The sequence below is a fragment of the Pelodiscus sinensis genome, chromosome 2, assembly GCF_049634645.1.
Source record: "Pelodiscus sinensis isolate JC-2024 chromosome 2, ASM4963464v1, whole genome shotgun sequence".
NCBI lineage: Eukaryota > Metazoa > Chordata > Testudines > Trionychidae > Pelodiscus > Pelodiscus sinensis.
The window spans coordinates 94,887,620-94,905,675 of record NC_134712.1 but is presented as its reverse complement, the minus strand read 5'-3'; the positions used below and the strand labels follow the sequence as shown (position 1 = coordinate 94,905,675).

General features: G+C 42.1%; 1 protein-coding gene across 8 annotated transcripts in view; it reads left to right on the top strand.

Moving 5' to 3' along the window:
• The first annotated feature begins 3,168 nt into the window (after positions 1-3,168).
• The window catches only part of NETO1 (neuropilin and tolloid like 1), a 77,089-nt gene continuing 62,201 nt past the window's right edge, over positions 3,169-18,056 (top strand). For 2 of the 8 annotated variants that reach the window (XR_001368153.3, XM_075921051.1), the window contains exons 1-3: positions 3,170-6,740; positions 11,713-11,766; positions 12,147-12,287. Coding sequence is in view for 6 of the 8 variants with exons in the window: in XM_075921051.1 (XP_075777166.1) it covers positions 6,713-6,740; positions 11,713-11,766; positions 12,147-12,287 (223 nt within the window). In the remaining 2 variants the exon portion in view is untranslated. Of the gene's footprint in view, positions 6,741-11,712; positions 11,767-12,146; positions 12,288-18,056 lie in introns of all 8 variants that reach the window. The other 6 variants (XM_075921052.1, XR_001368152.3, XM_014572695.3 and 3 more) reach the window with 6 other exon arrangements.

Here is an 18,056-nt window from a genome sequence, read left to right as displayed (position 1 = left end):
CTTGGGAGAGGGGAAGAATTGCCTCTAAAGGCACCCAGCGGGTAGGTTGGAATTTCCTCAGTTTACTAAGGGGGGGGCTCGAGCCAGTTTTAGTCACCTTGTTGAAGGGACCCCCCCTAGACATTGAACCCAGCCCTTCTGGTTGCCGACTGGCATCGGCCAAAGGGTTACATTTGAATAACACCAATATACTAATATTGGTGCTGTGGTGCATTTAATTTTTTCCTGGTATAAGGGGAGGAGGCACATTAGCTGAACAGGGCCATGTTACCTATCCACATGACCCTCTCCATTCCACATTATCTGGGAAATGGAGGACTGGGGGCAGTACAATTGCTGGAGGAGCTGCCACCACTCTGCCCCTTTCTCTACAGCCTCTCCCAGCAGGGAAAGCAGCAGAACCCCTGCCCCACACTAATACTTCCACAGTACTGTGTCTCCTCTGGCTGTGTACAATCACAACCCTGCCAGGGAACCGGGCTGGAATTCTGCTCCTTTGCCTGCTCGGAGGGGCAACAGAATGCAGGGGGAAAAGAGAAGAAAGTCAGAAGCTCCTCCAGCTGCCATACCACTCCCAGCTCTGTTCTTCTGATACAGCTCTGAGGATGGAGTAGGGACAGTACAATATCTTTCTGGGATGCTGTACTGGCTACAAATAACCTACTGGACCATACTGGCCACTTCCTTACCGGTACATTGTACCGGCTTACTTTCACCTCTGTATTGGTTTGTGGAAGACAAATGGGTGATCAAGTCTGGCATAATTAGAGTGCAAATGGAAAAATACATTAAATATGGTGGCTTATAGTCTAGCTAGATTTTTTAAATTAGCTTTTTAAAATAAAAGTTTCTGACTAAATTACAAAATCTCCTGTGTCCCTTCTCCTCTTCACACAATCAGGCCCAAGTCCTCATGTTCAAATCCTTCTTATCAAGAACAGGGAGAACTGAACTGGGCTGATTCAGCCTGGTGAATTCTCTAACCTGTGGGCAAAACACTAAATAGGAAGCTGCCTTTGACTCCACTGGTCATTTTGTGGTATTATATATGCTCCGAAACTGTCTACACAGCAGCATTATTTTGGAAAAAACACCACTTATTCCAAAATAACATAGTGTGTATCTACACAGTGAGCCCATTATTTCAAAATACTGGGCTTCTTACTCAGACTTCTGTTGTATGAGGAGCAAGGGAAGTAGGGGGAAGGTTGCTCTATTTCTAAATAACTGCTGTGTAGACTCTGCCAATAGTTGAAATAAGCTTTTTCGACTTATGCTACACGATGAGCATACCTCAAGTTGCGTATCTTATTTTGATACATGCTGTGTAGACATGCCCTGAGTGTCCTTTCTGGATTAGGCCAGGAGTGAGTGAGGTAGGATAACACCTAATTTATGGCTCCAGTGGTACTTAGCTCTGAGACAAACACCTGGGCTGTGTCTAGACTGCATTCCTTTTCCGTAAAAGGGATGCAAATTAGACACATCACGATTGCAAATGAAGCGGGGATTTAAATCCCCCCCGCTTCATTTGAATAAATATGGCTGCTGCTTTTTTCCGGCTCAGAGCTTTGCCGGAAAAAAGTGCCAGTCTAGACACGGATCTTGTGGAAAGAAAGCCTTTTCTGAAAGATCCCTTATTCCTCTTAAAATAAGGAGTCTTTCGGAAAAGGCTTTATTTTCTGAAAGATCCGCGTCTAGACTGGCTTTTTTCCAGCAAAGATCCGAGCCGGAAAAAAGCAGCAGCCGTGTTTATGCAAATGAAGCGGGGGGGATTTAAATCCCCGCTTCATTTGCAATTGCGATGTGTCTAATTTGCATTCCTTTTATGGAAAAGGGATGCAGTCTAGACACAGACCTGGATACTTAGGCTGAGGTGTTGTATACATGATCAATGAGATAGGGGACTTTCATAGCAAAAATGAGAGATTTTAGAAGCCTCCAGAGTTGGGTGTCAGCTGAGCATAGATTTTGAGGCTCTCAGTGGCTTCTATGTTTTGGACATAAATTTATGAAGTGGGAATTAGGCACTTGAAATCCTTTTCTGAATTTGGTCCTCAGTACATTACAGGGTGAGTCCCTTCTGCTCCATTCAAACACTCATTAAAATCAATAGAAAAGTTTGGGGTAAGAGGCTCATAGCCAGGCTGTGGGATATAAAGTGATTATGTAATGTTATGGTTATAAAAATAATACATTAAGCCACATGCAAATTAATGTATGAATCAAGAATGTATACTTTGGGCACATTGTTCATTTTTATACGCAAGATTTTAGTCTAAAGTAATACAACTCACCTAAAATTTTGTTATACCCGGGGGCTACACCTACACTGGCCTGATCTTGCGCAAAAACTCTTTAGCACAAGAGTTCTTGCATTAAAGTAGTTGCGCAAGAGAGCGTCTACATTGGCATGTGCTTTTGCGCAAGAGCATCCATGCCAGTGTAGATGCTCTCTTGCGCAAGAAAGCTCTAATGGCCATTTTAACCATAGGGCTTTCTTGCGCAAGAAATTCACGTTGTCTGTCTACACTGGCCTTTTCTGGAAGAGCTCTTGCGCAAGAGGGCTTATTCCTGAGTGGGAGCATCAGCGTTCTGGTGCAAGAAGCCCTGATTTTACACATTAGAACGTCAGTGTACTTGCTCAAGAACACGTGGCCAGTGTAGACAGGCAGCACGTTTTTGCGCAAGAGCGGCCATTTTTGTGTGAGATTGCACCAGTGTAGACACAGCCTAATATATTCCAATAGGGTCAAATCTCAGTGACCTTATTGAGGGTAAAAATTTCCATTTGAAATCAGTGGAGTTTTGGCAGGGAAAATTGTTCAAGATTTTTGTCCATACCAAGTTGCCCATGGGAAAATTTAAAATATATTATGGACTTCACTTTTGTCATAACTTTTTAAAAACCATGTAATTAATATTAAATGAGAATCCTCCCTTTTCCAGTTTGCTACTGAAACTTTATAGGTTGTTTAGACATTGGCTAATATAAATGCACTAGGCATTTATTATGTGAACTATTTGTATAAATAAAAGTTTGCATAGTGTGAGGTTTATGCTGGTCCAGTAAACCTACCACATTCCTTACCATACATATATTTATTTATTAGATTTTGCAGCTACAATCTACAAAATGTTAGCTAAAATATACAACCCAGAGGATGTAAAAGGTGAAAATTATCATGGCAACTTGAGGTTTACATCTAAAAATAGTCTACTCCAGCCAAAATTGATTTTTGCTAGCTTCTAATAATGGCACATCCATATACTTGCTTTTTCCTTCAACAGCTTCAATTTTTCAAAACTTATTTCTTGTAGAATCATGAAACGTATTTCACTGTAACCTCTAAGCTAATCACAGAATTCCTGAAATGAAAATACTGGTTGAGGAATAACCATGACTATCACATCATTGCTGTTAGTGTCCAAAACCCAGGCTCTCTACAGAGTGTTCTGGCTAATATGAATACACCCCATTCTGTAGGTGTTGTATGTTTCTCTCCTAAAAACTCCTTGAGGGCAGAGACTTTTTGGGGCACTCTTCATAGCATCCACACCAGGTGCTATATAACCATCAAGAAGCTAAGAGAGTTTTTAAACAGCAGACACCTGTGTGGCAGCGTAGAGAATGCATCTAGCAAGAGGGAGAGCATGGAAGCTGAGCGTTGTAAAATGTGACACAGCACATTTTCCCAGAACAGCAAAATCAGCTGTTTCGTGTCTGCTTGTACCTTAACCTTTTGTAAGTAATTATCGCTTGAAACTTAGCCATATGGATGTCTGCATTGGCCGCCTCTCCTGCAGGGCAATCTGCTTATGAACAACCTTATGACAGTATGTTTCTAAGCCCTCCCTTTTCCCTTCCGTTACATGTTGCTTCTCTGTGAAAGCAAGATCTTGCACATCTGCGTGAAGGAAGTTGATCCTCAGCTGACTCCAATACACGATGAGATTGATTGGGGAGGGAGAGCAGAGCGAGAGTGTAGCCCATTTGTTAACCGCTCCAAGCGCCTGCCGTCTTGGGTTTTGCCTCTGGTGAGAGGAATAACAAAAACCTGGGGAGTGTCAAGCGAACAATCTCCTTGCCAGTCTTATTCCTTAGCACAGAGTAGTTCGTTGAAATGCCGTGTGGCTGCTTGCTGAGCCCGCTTCACGCAGCAGGATTTGAAAACACACAGTCAGGCAAATGGATGGATTGATGGGCAAGCCTCTCGGCCAGGATTACTTCACACTCTTGTTGTGTAGCAAGCGGGAGCTGCCAGACTGCACATTTAACTCTCTGTGGCAGGGACTTGCTTGGCTCCGGGTCACACAGCAGAGCATCCCCGGGACAACTAGGAATATGAAGGGGGGGGGGCGGGCAGAGAGGGGATCTTTGATACACCCAGGCTGGTTTGCTGGAAAATCACCAAGGTCTTCTTGCCAGTCACCTTTTGGGGCCTCCCAGCGGTGCGATTCAAAGATAACCCAGGGACCTGCGTTCCTAAACGCGATGGGGTTGTTTTCAGGAGTCAAGTCGGTCAATCAGACGCCAGCACCTGCGAATCGCTTTACCCTGCAACGCGTGCAGCCATCCAGTGTAAGGACAAGTAACTGTGCACCGTCACGCATTAGTCATTACCCCCCACCCGAATTGCATTTAAAAAAAAACCCCATAACAACTGGGAGGCAACTCATTTGGGGAATTAGCCACCCACCTTCTTCTGCAGGGCTGCTTACCAAGCAGAAGTGCAAAAAGCACCCTGCATGGGTCGTTTGAGAAGCCCCTGCAAATTGGCAGCGGTTGGAGACATAACGACGTTTGTGTTTAATTAAGTCAAAACCCTCTTCTCTTCCCCCCGCCCCAGCTCAAACCCGACCCCCTGGCTGTTCAGGGGGGGGTTCTGTCTTCTTTCTCTCCACTTTGCAGCTGGAGTAAGCGTGAGGGGCGCAGAAGAGAGGCTTTTGCTTTTGGCAATCACTGGGGGCTATGCGCGCTTTTTTCCTCTCTGATCTTGGCTATGCGGTGGTCAGGACTTTCCTCCGCCTCTCTTCCTCAGTCCCCCCTCCAACCCCGAAGGGAGAGAGGCGGAGGCGACATACGCTCCCTTTCCCTGCTTCGCGGCTGCAGCAGCAGCCGGTGCCGAGTCGGTGCAGCAGGACCAGGGGGTGGGAACTCCCCTCTCCTTCCCCACTTCGGACAAACACAGCTGTTGCCTGCCTACCTCCCTCCTCTCCCTCCTACGCGGGTGTCTTGAAGGTGCCAGGGAGGAGGCGACGGGGGCGCAGACTGGAGGTCCCTGGGTAAAAGGGGCTCGCTTTGCGGACTTCGCCCAGGGCTGCTGCGGTGGGAGCTCACAGCTACTGCCAGGACCAGGAGCGGGGGAGGAGACTGCAGTTCCTTCCCCCTCTTCCCTTGCATGCTCGTTTTTCTTTTTTCCCCCTCTCCTCTGCCTTAGTCTTCCTCTTCTCCAGATTTTCTCCCCCTCCCTTTTGTCTTTCCCCCAATATTTCTCTCGCCTCCTTTAGGGTGCTGTGTTGGGGGCTCAGAGCTAGCTGGGGAGGACGATCAGGAATGGGGGGTGGGCAGATTTCCCTGCTTGCCCGTGTGCTGATTGGAAGAGGCGATCGTGTCTGTGTCCGAAGGATTAACAGCTAAACTTTTATTTCTGCTTCTGTGCGCGCTCTCTGTGTAAGTAAATGGGGGAGCCTCCGCTTCAAGAGAGAACGCGGCTTGTTTCCTTTTTGCCAGCTGCAGCTGGTGGGGTGGGGAGCAAGGAAGATTTTCTGTAGGACATAAAAGTGCAGGAGAGGGGGAAAACCCCTCCTCTCCAAGAAGCTACAATCTCTTCCCCCTCCACCCACCCGTGGAATGCGTGGAAGAATCTCTGGGGTTTTCTTCTGCTCTTCACCCTGGACTGGAGGAGTGAGGGATCGCTGTCTAGCTAGCTCTCCAGCTAGCCCCGGGAGGATTTGAGCCGGTGCCCTGTGCTTTCAGCTGCTGGCTGCTCCTGCTTGAGACTATGCACCACGCAGAGAGGAGCTGCAAAAATGGATTTGCTCCATGTTAAGGGATTGCTTCTCTAATAAGGATTGCGTGGCCCACAAATATGACTAAATCCCCTGTTTGGTAAACCGCCCTGCCCCCTCCCCTTTGGGCTCCCTCCCCGCACCCCACCCCTTCAGAGGAGCCAGCCCGGGGAGCTGATGACGGACCCATTAATCCTTTCTTCAATGCATCAAAAGAGCCCAAAGGGCTGGGCAACGCTGGGCTCGCAGTCCTCCAGGAAATGCTTCGATCGGCTGTTGGTTTTGTATGAAACTGGTGATTAGGAGGGGGGGAGTGTTGAGCGAGCGAGCCCCCTCCTCGTTGGCTGCTGCCTCTTTCCTGGCCCCTTCTGATGTGCTCTTTGCCAGGTGCTTGTCCTACGGGCTCTTCCTCTGCTGCCTACCGCCGCCAGTTATGCAGACTCCCTATCGTCCTCCCCGGCTGCTGCTTTTGAGAGGCTTCAGAGATGATGGTGGTGTGGAGGAGGGTGGTTCTGGTGTGATGGGCTGGAGACGGTGGTGATCGTCTGGAGGAGAAAGGAAGGGCTCCTGCTACTCCCCTTCGCTGTGTGTATGTGTGTGGGCTTCAGTGTTTCTACTCCATCCTCTCCCCACCACTGGAAGTCCTCCCGTATCTAAATGGAATTAGTGGAGATCGAAGCCCCTTGTGTAAGGAACAGACATGATCCATGGGCGCAGTTTGTTTCACAGTAAGTATCTGCCCTGCTTGGCAGGGCAACAATTTTTTCCCTCCCTTTTTCCAACAGCACAGGTGGGGAGACATTGTAGGACGGTTAAAACCGGACCAACCGCTTCTAGGCGTGGGTTTAAACTTTCTCTCCCTCTCCCCCCAATGCAGTATAACTGAAAGAGGTGCAAGAAAGCAGCAGACACAGCTTGGAGTTTGCGGTGACACCTTCACTTGTTTATTGAGTTTGTGGTGATCGTGAGGGAGGAAGGACTTGACCTGTGATTACACAGAGCTGGGGGGGGGGGGGGCGAAACTAGCCGCTAAAGGGTGCCGTAGGGGACTGATGGATATTACCGGATAGACCATCTGTCGCTGTTTCAGTCTTGATTCAGATCTCTTTGCTTCTGGGATTCTCACCAGGGTTAATTCCGAGGCTTGGGCTTTCAACGCCCCTCCCCGCAGGGTCTTCCGACGCGGAGCTGAATTCTGCTCTTCTCCCAAATCACGCCGACGTTAATCCAGAGTGGCGCCGCCGATGTCAAGGGCATTACTCCGGATTAGCGCCGGTGTCAACGGAGATCTGCCGTTTGGCTCGAGTTTCAGGCGCAACTCGGAAGTTTACTTTCCTCCCCCCCAGTAGCGCCCTAAAAGCAGCGCTCGGTATTAGGAGAGGCTTATTCTCGGTGCGAGGACGTGTCCTATGGGAGTTCGGAGAGCTCAGTGGACAGGAATCCTAGCCCTTGTTCTTGGTGAGGACTCGCTTCCCACGCTGCAGCGTTCTCCATCCCACCTCCATTCAGGTGGAGCGGGAGTCCGCTCTCGGGGAGCGCAGCTACGTGAAGGCGGCGAGCTGCGCACTGACAACGCTACGCATTCCGTAATAATGACCTGTCAGAACACAAGGGGAGTGAAGGAACGCGAGGAGATTTACACGGCTCCGGTTTAGCGAGTATCACAAGTATCCTCCGTACCGAGGCCATTTAAAACACGGTTGAGAATATCAGTGGGCCCTCTCCGGGAAGGAATGAACAAATACGCAAACTATCTTACCCATTACCAAGATAGCTTCCCCAATTATCACCTCTAATACCATTAGCTCACAGACGTCCCACTCTCCCCACCTCTAATATCATCAATTCACAGACACTTACCTTCCTTCCTTCCCCCCCCCCCATCCCCCTCCTGTTCTGAAATGTGATTTGTCCTTTTCATATGTGTTCATTTTTTTTAATTGTATCCTTTGGTATATATGGTTGTGACTATTTTCTTCCACTATTTGATCTGAGGAAGTGGGTCTGGCCCACGAAAGCTCATCATCTAATAAACCATCTTGTTAGACTTTAAAGTGCTACATTGTCCTGCATTTTGCTTCAGCTACCCCAGACTAACAGGGCTACATTTCTATCACTATTCTATGGCACAGTGTGACCATGGGGGGACCTGAAATTGGCATTTTCTCATTCCCGCCCCTGCCAAAAAAAAGTGTGTGTAAAGGGTGATGATTTTCACTGAAGTATCTGAAACAATATCCCTTAATAATGTGTTAAAATATTCTTTACTTGGTTAGAGCTTAGATATCAAGCTACATTTTTTTAGCAGCTGTTGGGGCCAAATGCTAAGCCTCTTCAAATATGGATGTATAATGGAATTGGTCTCAGATCCACAATCAGGAACTCAAATAAGCCTAATTACAGTTAGACTAGAAAATGGGGCTGGAGGACTGGGGGAGGAGAAATCAAGAAGGAATAAGGTAGATCTGCTATTTTTTTAAAAAAATCCCCAAACCTACATGATTTCTGAAAGGAAGTTGATATCCCCAAAACTCCCTGACTAGCAGTTTTGCCTGAGTAAAGCTTGCAAGATTGAGCTCGTCTTCTAGTTTTATTTATTTATTGTCTGTACTGCAATATCTGCACTTCTCCTGCAGTAAGAGAGGGGGAAAGGAATCAGGTTTTAAAGTGAATGTAATATGCAAAATATTGTTTGTAATCCAGTACACTTAAGTAAGAGAAAGATAAGCATATTCATCTTGAGATATTTCTGCACTGGCTAACATTCATTTGCTAGACAGATAAGTTATTGAGTCTTTGCCTTGAAGTTTTAATGGGCCAGCTTCCATAATTCTTTAAGTACTGAAGAAAGACATAGGTCTTTGTGGCAATATAAATATTTTTTGTGATGTTGGCTTTAAAACCCCCCAGTTTAGATTACTCAATGGGAGGTAAAGAGAGCAAGTATTTCTCTTGAACCAGTACAGTTGTGTTGGACACAGTGTCAGGATTAAGCAGTCTCCTTAAGCTTTTGTCTGTCTTTTAATTTCAAGTTTGTGTTATACAGTTTTATCATCCCAAACTGTAAGTATCACTCTCCATTTTGGAGCAATTTACTTAAGTGTATTAAAAAGTATTGTTTCTAATGGTTAGAATTGACAGCTGGGATTTAAGTGACCTGGATTCTCCTCTCATCTTTGCTACAATGTTCCTGGCAACCTGGGCTTGTCATCTGTCTTCTCTGTGGCTCAGTTCCTCCACCTATAAAGGGAGAATATTAATATTTAATAATGTGAGGTCCTCCAATGTAAGGTGCTAGGTATAAGGATAAAGTAGTGTCAAACATCTAGTAAGTGGTGTCTCCTGAGAGAGCTACAATGTTTCCTAGATTGGTGGGTTGAATTGAAGAGTATACTCCCTCTCCGTTGACTGATCAGTGGATTCCATTCTCTTTGTCTTTCAAACAGTATGTTAGTCAAATTTAGAAGATGCACATAGATTTAAAACAAGTAATACATAACAGCTGTCCCAGCAGAAAATACATTTACGCACATACCATTCAACCCTCACCTTCATGCAGTACTTGTTTTTTGCCCCAGTATGAATTGGGCCCCTCGTATGAGTTCCCTGCCAGCGAATTCCTCCCATTTATCAGTGGAGGTAATAGGTTGAGTATCTATGATTGCAACTGCTGTGAATTTATGAGGATGGACAGAGAACTTCTGCAGTTGGTTTGGCAGTACAATACAAAATGAAAACCTTACACTCTCCATAGACAGATCATAGACAGAATTGCTATGTGCTTCCTCCATGGAACATTGCCTCAATGAATGAGCAGCTGCATTTGACACTAGCTTCAGATTCTTAATCTCATATACGTGTTGCAGTAAGGCTGTGGATGCCAGTGTCCGATCCATATCTGAAAAAAAGCTGCAGTTTTCTTGCAAAGTGCAAATGATGTATTTTTATTTTCCAACTTCTAGCTGTACAGCCAGTAGCTGATGGGGATCCTACAAGACAGCTGGCCAGGATAATTATGTGGATATGCTCTCAGTGCATTTTTTTTCTTCATCAATTCAGTCTCTGTTTGAGACTAAAAAAAAAAAAAGTTTAAACAAACTTCTGCAAGGCTTGTAATACACAACCTTTTCTGACCTAGAAATACAGATTTGGGTGTCATCAGGATACTGAAAGCACCATATACTGTGTTTTCTCTCCAACTCTCCTAATGGTTATACATTCTACATTGAGCACAAAAAGCGAGACAATAGACAACCATGTAGAACTCTATATGAAAGGGTTATTGGTGTAGATGGCATTTTTCCCAGTGCTATCAGGACAAAAAGGAAGCTATTCAAGAGCAACCCCTTTTTGAGTTTGCTGTGATCCATGAGTATATCAAAACGTTCTCATGGACAGCTGAATCAATGGCAGCTGATCTAAAATAATCAGGGTGGATACTCAATCTTTATTAATTACTGGGCTAGGAACCTGCGCAGTTTTTTTTTTTGTATGGTGCCTGGGCTGAATGACATATGGATGCAGGTGGTAAAGACCTGAGTGTTACAGATATGATTGCTGTTCTCAAAAAAGTTACTTTCTCCCCTCTCCACGCTCTTCCCCCCCCCACACACGATCCATGACAAGATAACTGTAGAGACTGTCAACATCAAGAGATCATTTCTTGTGACTGTTAAAACTCCTCTAAGAAAACTGTCACCTTGCTTTTCTGAAGGGCCATCCATTCTGATAATGGCTCCAGTATCTCCAGTCTAAAGTGCCATAGATTTAAGACTTAGCCTGCAACTTTTAGAAACTAGAGGAAGTATTTTGAAGATTAAACTCAAGAAATGAAAGAAGACTCGGAAGATTTGATATGCCACCATGGATGCAGATATCTTGAACCAGCTTCTAGAAATTTTATCTGCCTAAAAAAAAAAAAGGAATATTCCTCACTGCAAGAAGCAATTCTCTCTGTAAGAGAGTTCAAATTAAACTGGATTTATGATTCTCACTCCCCACGTCACTCAGAACAATTCTTGTGCAGGGTTTTATGGATACTTTTGGTGGTGATGGAGAAATGTGTTTTTCTTCACTTTGTGCACATTAGTATTCAAACCCTTTGTAGGGCTGGCCCTAAGGAAAATGTCATCCTGGGAGAACTCCTGTTTTGGCTCCCCTGGGCCCTGTTACCTCCCCATTGCCTTGAACTTTCTTTAATGGCCTCACATCCCAGGCCCACCCTACCCTTAACTCTTGACCACAGTGTTGTGGTTAGTCACCCATATTGCCCACTATAAGGCCAACCCTGTCTTTATACCTTAAGCTAATAAAGGGGATTTAGAGCAAGACTTGTGCCACCAACCCTTTATAACAGTCTGTATTGTCACTTTGTTCATAGCCATTACTCTACCTTTTTATTGATCCCAAATTTTGAGCATACCAAATAAATAAATATGGGCAACCCGGTGGCTTTTTGATTAATATTGACGGGGGGGGGGAGAACCCAAACATCATGAAATGTCTTTTCAAAGTATAGAGATGTCATATTTACCTAGACACTTCTATCAGGATAAATATGCTTACACTTGTAAATTGTAAACTCAGATTTTTAGAAGTATCTTGTAATGCCACCACACAAGTCTGTTTTTGTATTGAGTCAGACGTTGCTTTAATTGCAGGCAATAATCTCATGTTTTATATAACATTTTTGCTTTTCAGTTGCAGCAAGTCTAATCATCCTACATCTGGCTGGGGCAACAAAAAAAGGAACAGGTATGTTATTTACAGGACATAACTGTCCAAAAATGGAGGGTGTTGATATTTAACTATTTCATAGTGTACTCATCTGTACATATTATTTTGCATCAAGGTGAACTGATGAAAATTAAAAAAAAAAAGTTTTATAAATGTGCAGATAACTTTATAGGACCCAGTGCCTGATTTTGCAATGGAAGGCTATTCTGAGTGTGGATGACCCGTTTAAGCCCTTGGAGCCTAACTCTGTTCCCATTGAAGTCAATGGTAAAACTCCCATAGGCATCAATGGAAGCAGGTTTAGACCCTTAATAGGAACATACTATCGTAAATAGCTATAAGTGTACTATAGACAAAAAAATGGTGTTTGTGATGTGATTCTTTTTTCCTGTTTTAAGTAGAAAAGCAAACGACTTCAGAAGGGCAGAAACCACTGCAGTGTGGAACTTGGACAAAATATGCAGAAGGAGGCATCTTCACTTCTCCCAACTATCCCAACAAGTATCCTCCTGACAGAGAGTGTGTCTACATTATAGAAGGTGAAAAACTAGTGACTCCCTTTTTACATTTTTTTTTCTGTTTAGACTAACTGGTTTTCTCACAAACATCTTTTATCTCTCATACAACCTAGGAGTTTGTGTGTGATCATTCTAAACTTTTTGGAAAACATTTTTGATAGTTTGGTCAAAGAGGAGACAAGATTTAATGCAGCAGGGATTTTTTTTTTGTATCTTAAATTATTGCTTTGTGGGAAAGGTACTTGTTAGAGCATAAGTGGAATCTTGACGAAATTTAAAGCACACGGGTTGTCCATTGTTACTTAGGGTAACTCACTAAGAATGACTACAGTGTAGTTACGTAAATACACTCGGGAACTGACTGTACCTAAAATCAGTACCATCAAATTTAAACTTTCAAATGGATTTCTTTTAAATGGCTAAGTGAAAGAGTAAAAGAGAGGAGATTGAAGTCCTTAGACTTCAAATAGAAGCTTCTTAAGTATACTAAAACTGAATCGCAGAAGGTGCACATAAATAGGGAACCATGAAGGCGAGATTCAAAAGCAATCCAACATTACACTTTTTTATTTGGTTAAGGAGTTTCTGCAAACCAAACAGGTGCTTATTTTTAAAACTACAAAAAGTAAGGAAAAGTGATTCCAATAAAAAGGATTACATGCCATAGCAGATACCTTTGGCTACTCATTCTCCAATATCTCATTGTATCAAATCAACTGAGAAATTTACTCAAGTACTTTAGAATCCAGAAGTCTCAAAGCAATTAAGGACATTAAATACAAGCTACATTGTTTTTTGTTTTCTCCCTCTCAGACTTGGCTGCAATACTTGCAAATATTAGGTCTGGTAAAGGTAATAAAGATTGGGTATTGTCAGAGTTAACAATGCCAGAAAAAGTGACTACATGACCCCAGAAGGGGGAATATAAAGTCTGAGTCCTCCTGAGCCCTGCCACCATGGGTGTAGAAACCAAAGCCCAAGAGCTTCAGACTCAGGCAGGGGGACTTGTAACCTGAACCCTGGCATTTAGTGCTGAAAGTCTTAGGCTTCAGCTTTGGTCTGGAGTGGTTGGTCTCAGGCAAATCTCTAAGCCAGCCCTGCTGACCCTCTTGAAACGCATCAGCAAACCATGCTGTGGTCCCAATCCACAATTGAAGAACTGCTGATCTAGATAGAAACACTTAGATATGAATGAAGTAACGTCGGGACAACTATGTAGATGCAGATGGGTTTCCAGTGAGATTTTCGAACCTACTGAGGTTTCCAGTGAGATTTTCAAACCTACCGAGGATACCATTGATTTCAATGAGGTTAGACATCTCTCTGCATACTTAAATTCATATGCACCTAAATGCTTTTAAACTTGGCCTGGAGATACTAGCAATATGCCATTTGATTAAAAAATTGTTACTGTATTAGGGGATTCAAGGGCAGCTAATGTTATCAATCTTTTTTAAACACGTAAGAGAAGGTGGGAGAGGTGTGTGTGTATGTGTGTGTATATATAATATAAAAAAATATTTGGACCAACATCTGTTGATGCAAGAGACAAGCTTTTGGGCTTTCTTAGAACTCTTCTTAAACCAGGTAGCAGAGCAGATCTTGGGAGCTCCAGACATCTGAATTTTTCTTTACCAGGAAAATTGATTAAAAACAAAAATTAGAAAACTATAAAATATCAAATTGAATATGATATGGGGACAGACAAGCACAATACCTATAAAGGAAAAACAGGGCTTTTTTGAAACTAGACTTGTCCTGCACAAGAATAGGTTAAGGAAACTATGCAGTCATGAAGTAACAGGTTAAGTTCTGTCAGGGATTAGAAATTGAGAGAAAGCATAAGCGTTAGGTCAATTTCCAACATGTAAAAGGCTATCATATTTTTTCCCATACTGTGATGTTTATGCTCCTAGAATTTGAGCTTCTTGCATACATTAATGAATGTATCCTCTACACCAGTTCCAGCCTTTTGATAGATCTTCTCCTCATTGGACCAAAGATGAATGGGACACTGTGCCATTTCTCAGCGTTACAAAGGATGCTTGTGGAAGAGATGAGAACAAAGTTCTTATACCTTACCACAAGACTATCTCTTTTTTTTTCCTCTCTGAACAAAGGATTGGTCATTTGTTGTTTGAATATATTCATTTGGGGATCTGGACAATGGGACTGACAAAATATGCAGTTTACTTAAAATGATTTAGGATAATCAAAACTGTAGAAATGGGTTAAGAATTTGAGAAGCACGCTACTAAGGCAAATAGACTGCAGGATGCAGATGACATTTGATGTTGAGAGGTGCTGCAATATACAGAGTAAGGAATGATTTGAACTTGTGCAGATTTCTTGTCTAAACTAGCTGTAGTAACAAACAAAATACAAACCTAAGTGTCCTTGTATACAGTGTGCTTCAATTTTTTTTTCTTATTATGAAACTATTGTTGTGGGGTTATTTTTAAACAAATATATCTGAATGCAAGGATATATATGGAATAAGAGGAGAGAAATTATTGAAACATTATATGAGATTACTGAATGGGGGAATCTTACTATCCCATGCTGTGCTGTGATCAATCTTGGTCTCTCTTGGGACCAGCATGGTTACAAAAACACTGCATGTAAGGGAAGGGGCGGGGGGTTCTGTCTGTGTGTGTTAAATGAAAGATGAATGTCTGGTTCACTTCTTAGTGCCATTTAAACAGCATCCTTCATCTGTGATTGTCTATTCTGTGCAAGTATCTAAAATTTACAAATAGGATCTAGTAATGTAGAATTCTCATATTAGATCAGCCCACTGGTCCATCTTATTTGGTATCCTCTCCAACAGCAGAAACTTCTGACAACAGTATTGGAATCCCTATAACAATCACAAGGTATAAGGTTCAGATAGGCATTAGGTTCAGAAGCTTCAAGCTATCTCTGTGGGTGGTTTATGCCTTCATAGTCAAAGCACTTTCTTTACCTTTTATATTCTTATCCTATGTTATGTAACTTGTGACAATGAGTTTCATAGAATATAATATTCTGAAGTATTCATTGTGTAAAATAATACACAATGGGGCAATAAAACAACAGCACAAGTCCTGAAGCCTTTACTAAAGGCAAAATTTCCACTTACTCTTCAATGGGATTTAAGTGCTTCAGAATTTGTCTTGTGGTACTGAAATGATTTTATTTTACTATAAAAATGTAAAATAATGTAGCTCATTTAAAATGTGTGTCACACTTTAAGGACTGAAAATTTCTTTGATAAAGAATGTGTCCATAGTAGGTGCCATGATCGTGATCATGGGCACCTAAATGTTTGTGGGGAGTGTGTGGGTGTGGGTGGGAGGGGGATAGAATTCTGTTTGCAGAAGGCTCTTTAACCTTCAAAGACATAAGTTCCAACAAGTGAAAGCTGAAGCTACACAAATTCAGACTAAAACTGACATGCAATTATTTTAACAGTCAGGGTAATCATTAGAATAGTTAGGGATATGGTGGTTCGGCCATCACTAGAATTTTTTAAATCAATGTTGGATGCTTTCTAAAAGAGATGTTCTAGAAATTACAGCCTTGATGCAGGAATTCTGGCATCGAGGCCATGAGGTTCTAGAACCTGTGTTATGGAGGAAAATCAGAACTGCCATATCTGGCCATGAAAAATCTATTAATATGGACCTGATCTTGCCACTTTTATTGGGGAAAGAAAAATCAATGTGCTTATTAATTTCACATTGGGACAGATTCTGCACACAACTCTCACATGCACAGCTCCTGTTGGATAAAATTCACTCTTGGAAGTTACTGTATGTTTGCTTTTGTCAGCAATGAATTTCTCTTTGATTTCAACAGGAATTGTGCACATGGTGCAACTTCAAGGATGAAGTGTTTTATCTGTGTTAAATATATTCTGAGAGTGGCAGTCAAACATACAATACATTTCAACTTTTGTGCTGGAAGTGCAGAAACTTTTTATTCACATTTAGATCAATTCTATGATTAAATGCTTGCTTAATAAATAGGGAATGCTTGGAATCATTTTTATGAACTCGAATAAAGTTATCAAATCTTCCCATTTATATATTTTTGGATACTAATGTTGCTTGCATGTTTCATCTTATAATCAATACAAAATTAAAGGTCAATCTCTTGAGGCATCTGTCTTTTCAGAGATCATTAACTTTCTTACATTGTTTGTGTCAGATACAGGTAGTATGTCTGTATGTAAATATTGTAGGGCTGTGATATTTCACTATAAAGAAAAGCTGTCTGCTTGAGTAACAATATAAGTGCATTTACACAGAATATTTCATGTGTTTTGTAGGATCTGAGCAACTGGAGATGTCAAGGATTAAGCAAATCCATTAGTCTTGCAGTAGCTCACAATTCAGGAGTAGATGTTTAGATCATTGTCTCACTTCCAGATAATCTGCTAAACAAAACAGATTTTTTTTTTTAAACTTCAGCTGTCAATTGCACAGACTAACAGCCTGCTCAGAATTAAAACCTTAATTATGTGTTTTGCTGCAACTGTTAGAACCAGTTAGCAACCAGTGTCTCTTCCCCCCCCCCCAGCAAATATATAACATCTAAGACAGCACTTGTGTAAGCTAATTAGATTAAAAAGATGACAAGACATGTAAGCATTAAGTAGTCTTTCCATGTTGATAAAAGTCCCAGAAGAAAGATAATTATATAATTTTAAAGAATCTTTCTTAAGATGAGATACCAGAAGTATTTTTACTCCTATCCTCTGCCTTAATTATAAGCACAATTTTTATAGCCAACACAAGGCTTTACACATCAGTAAAAATTCCAGGATTTACCTTCCCACTAATGAATATCTCTTCTTGTACGTTATGGGGGAAAATATAAAATGATAGGTGTTACTGTGGCCTGCTTGGAAGCATAAGTGGACTCATTGTGTTATTGTGCAGCAAGCAAGGGAACAGGAAGGGCTTCATACCTAACTTGCTGTAAACAAAGAGGAAGTTTTGTAGAAATCAGTCTTGTATTTGCCTGCAGTATTTTACCAGAAGCAAGGATTTGGGCTGTGGCTTTTTCATTAGCAATAGCTATTTTTAGGAATACTTGAATCACTTGTTCTAGGGACATCAAACAATAAAAAAAAATTGTTTATGAAATCACACTATTAATATTTAAATATTTTTTATATTTTCAAATATTTATTTCACATAGAATACAAAGTGTACAGTATTCACTTTATATTCTGATTACAAATATTTGCATTGTAAAAAAGTGAAAATAAAATGTTTCAATTCAGCAGATACAAGAACTGATGTCCAATCTGTTTATCATGAAAGCTGAACTTACAAATGTAGACTTGTGTACAAAAACTGCATTCAGAAATAAAGCATTGTAAAAGTTTAGTGCCTTAAGTCCTCTTGGTCCTACTTCTTGTTCTTCCAATTAATCAAATAAGTTTGATTACAATTTGCTTAATATTGTGCTGCCCGCTTAAACAGAATATTGTCAGATTTCGAGCTTTCACTTTAAACACAGTATCCAAGAAGACAATGCATTTTTAAAAGCAAAATATAATGTGGTCTGGAGCATCTAAAGGCCATATTATTCAGAAGACTTGGCTAGGGCCTCAGACCCCTTCCTAAAGTGGCATACCTTCTGCAAGAATTAGGGGTAATTGACCCCTCATGCTGCAGGGTGACCCTAGGGTGTACAAAGTGCTGCATCCCATATAGGGAAGGTGAAAGCTTTGTCCTCTCTTGTATTGGCTGTCAGGGTGATCCAGATGTAATAAGTGTGGTAGATGTTCCATCCTTA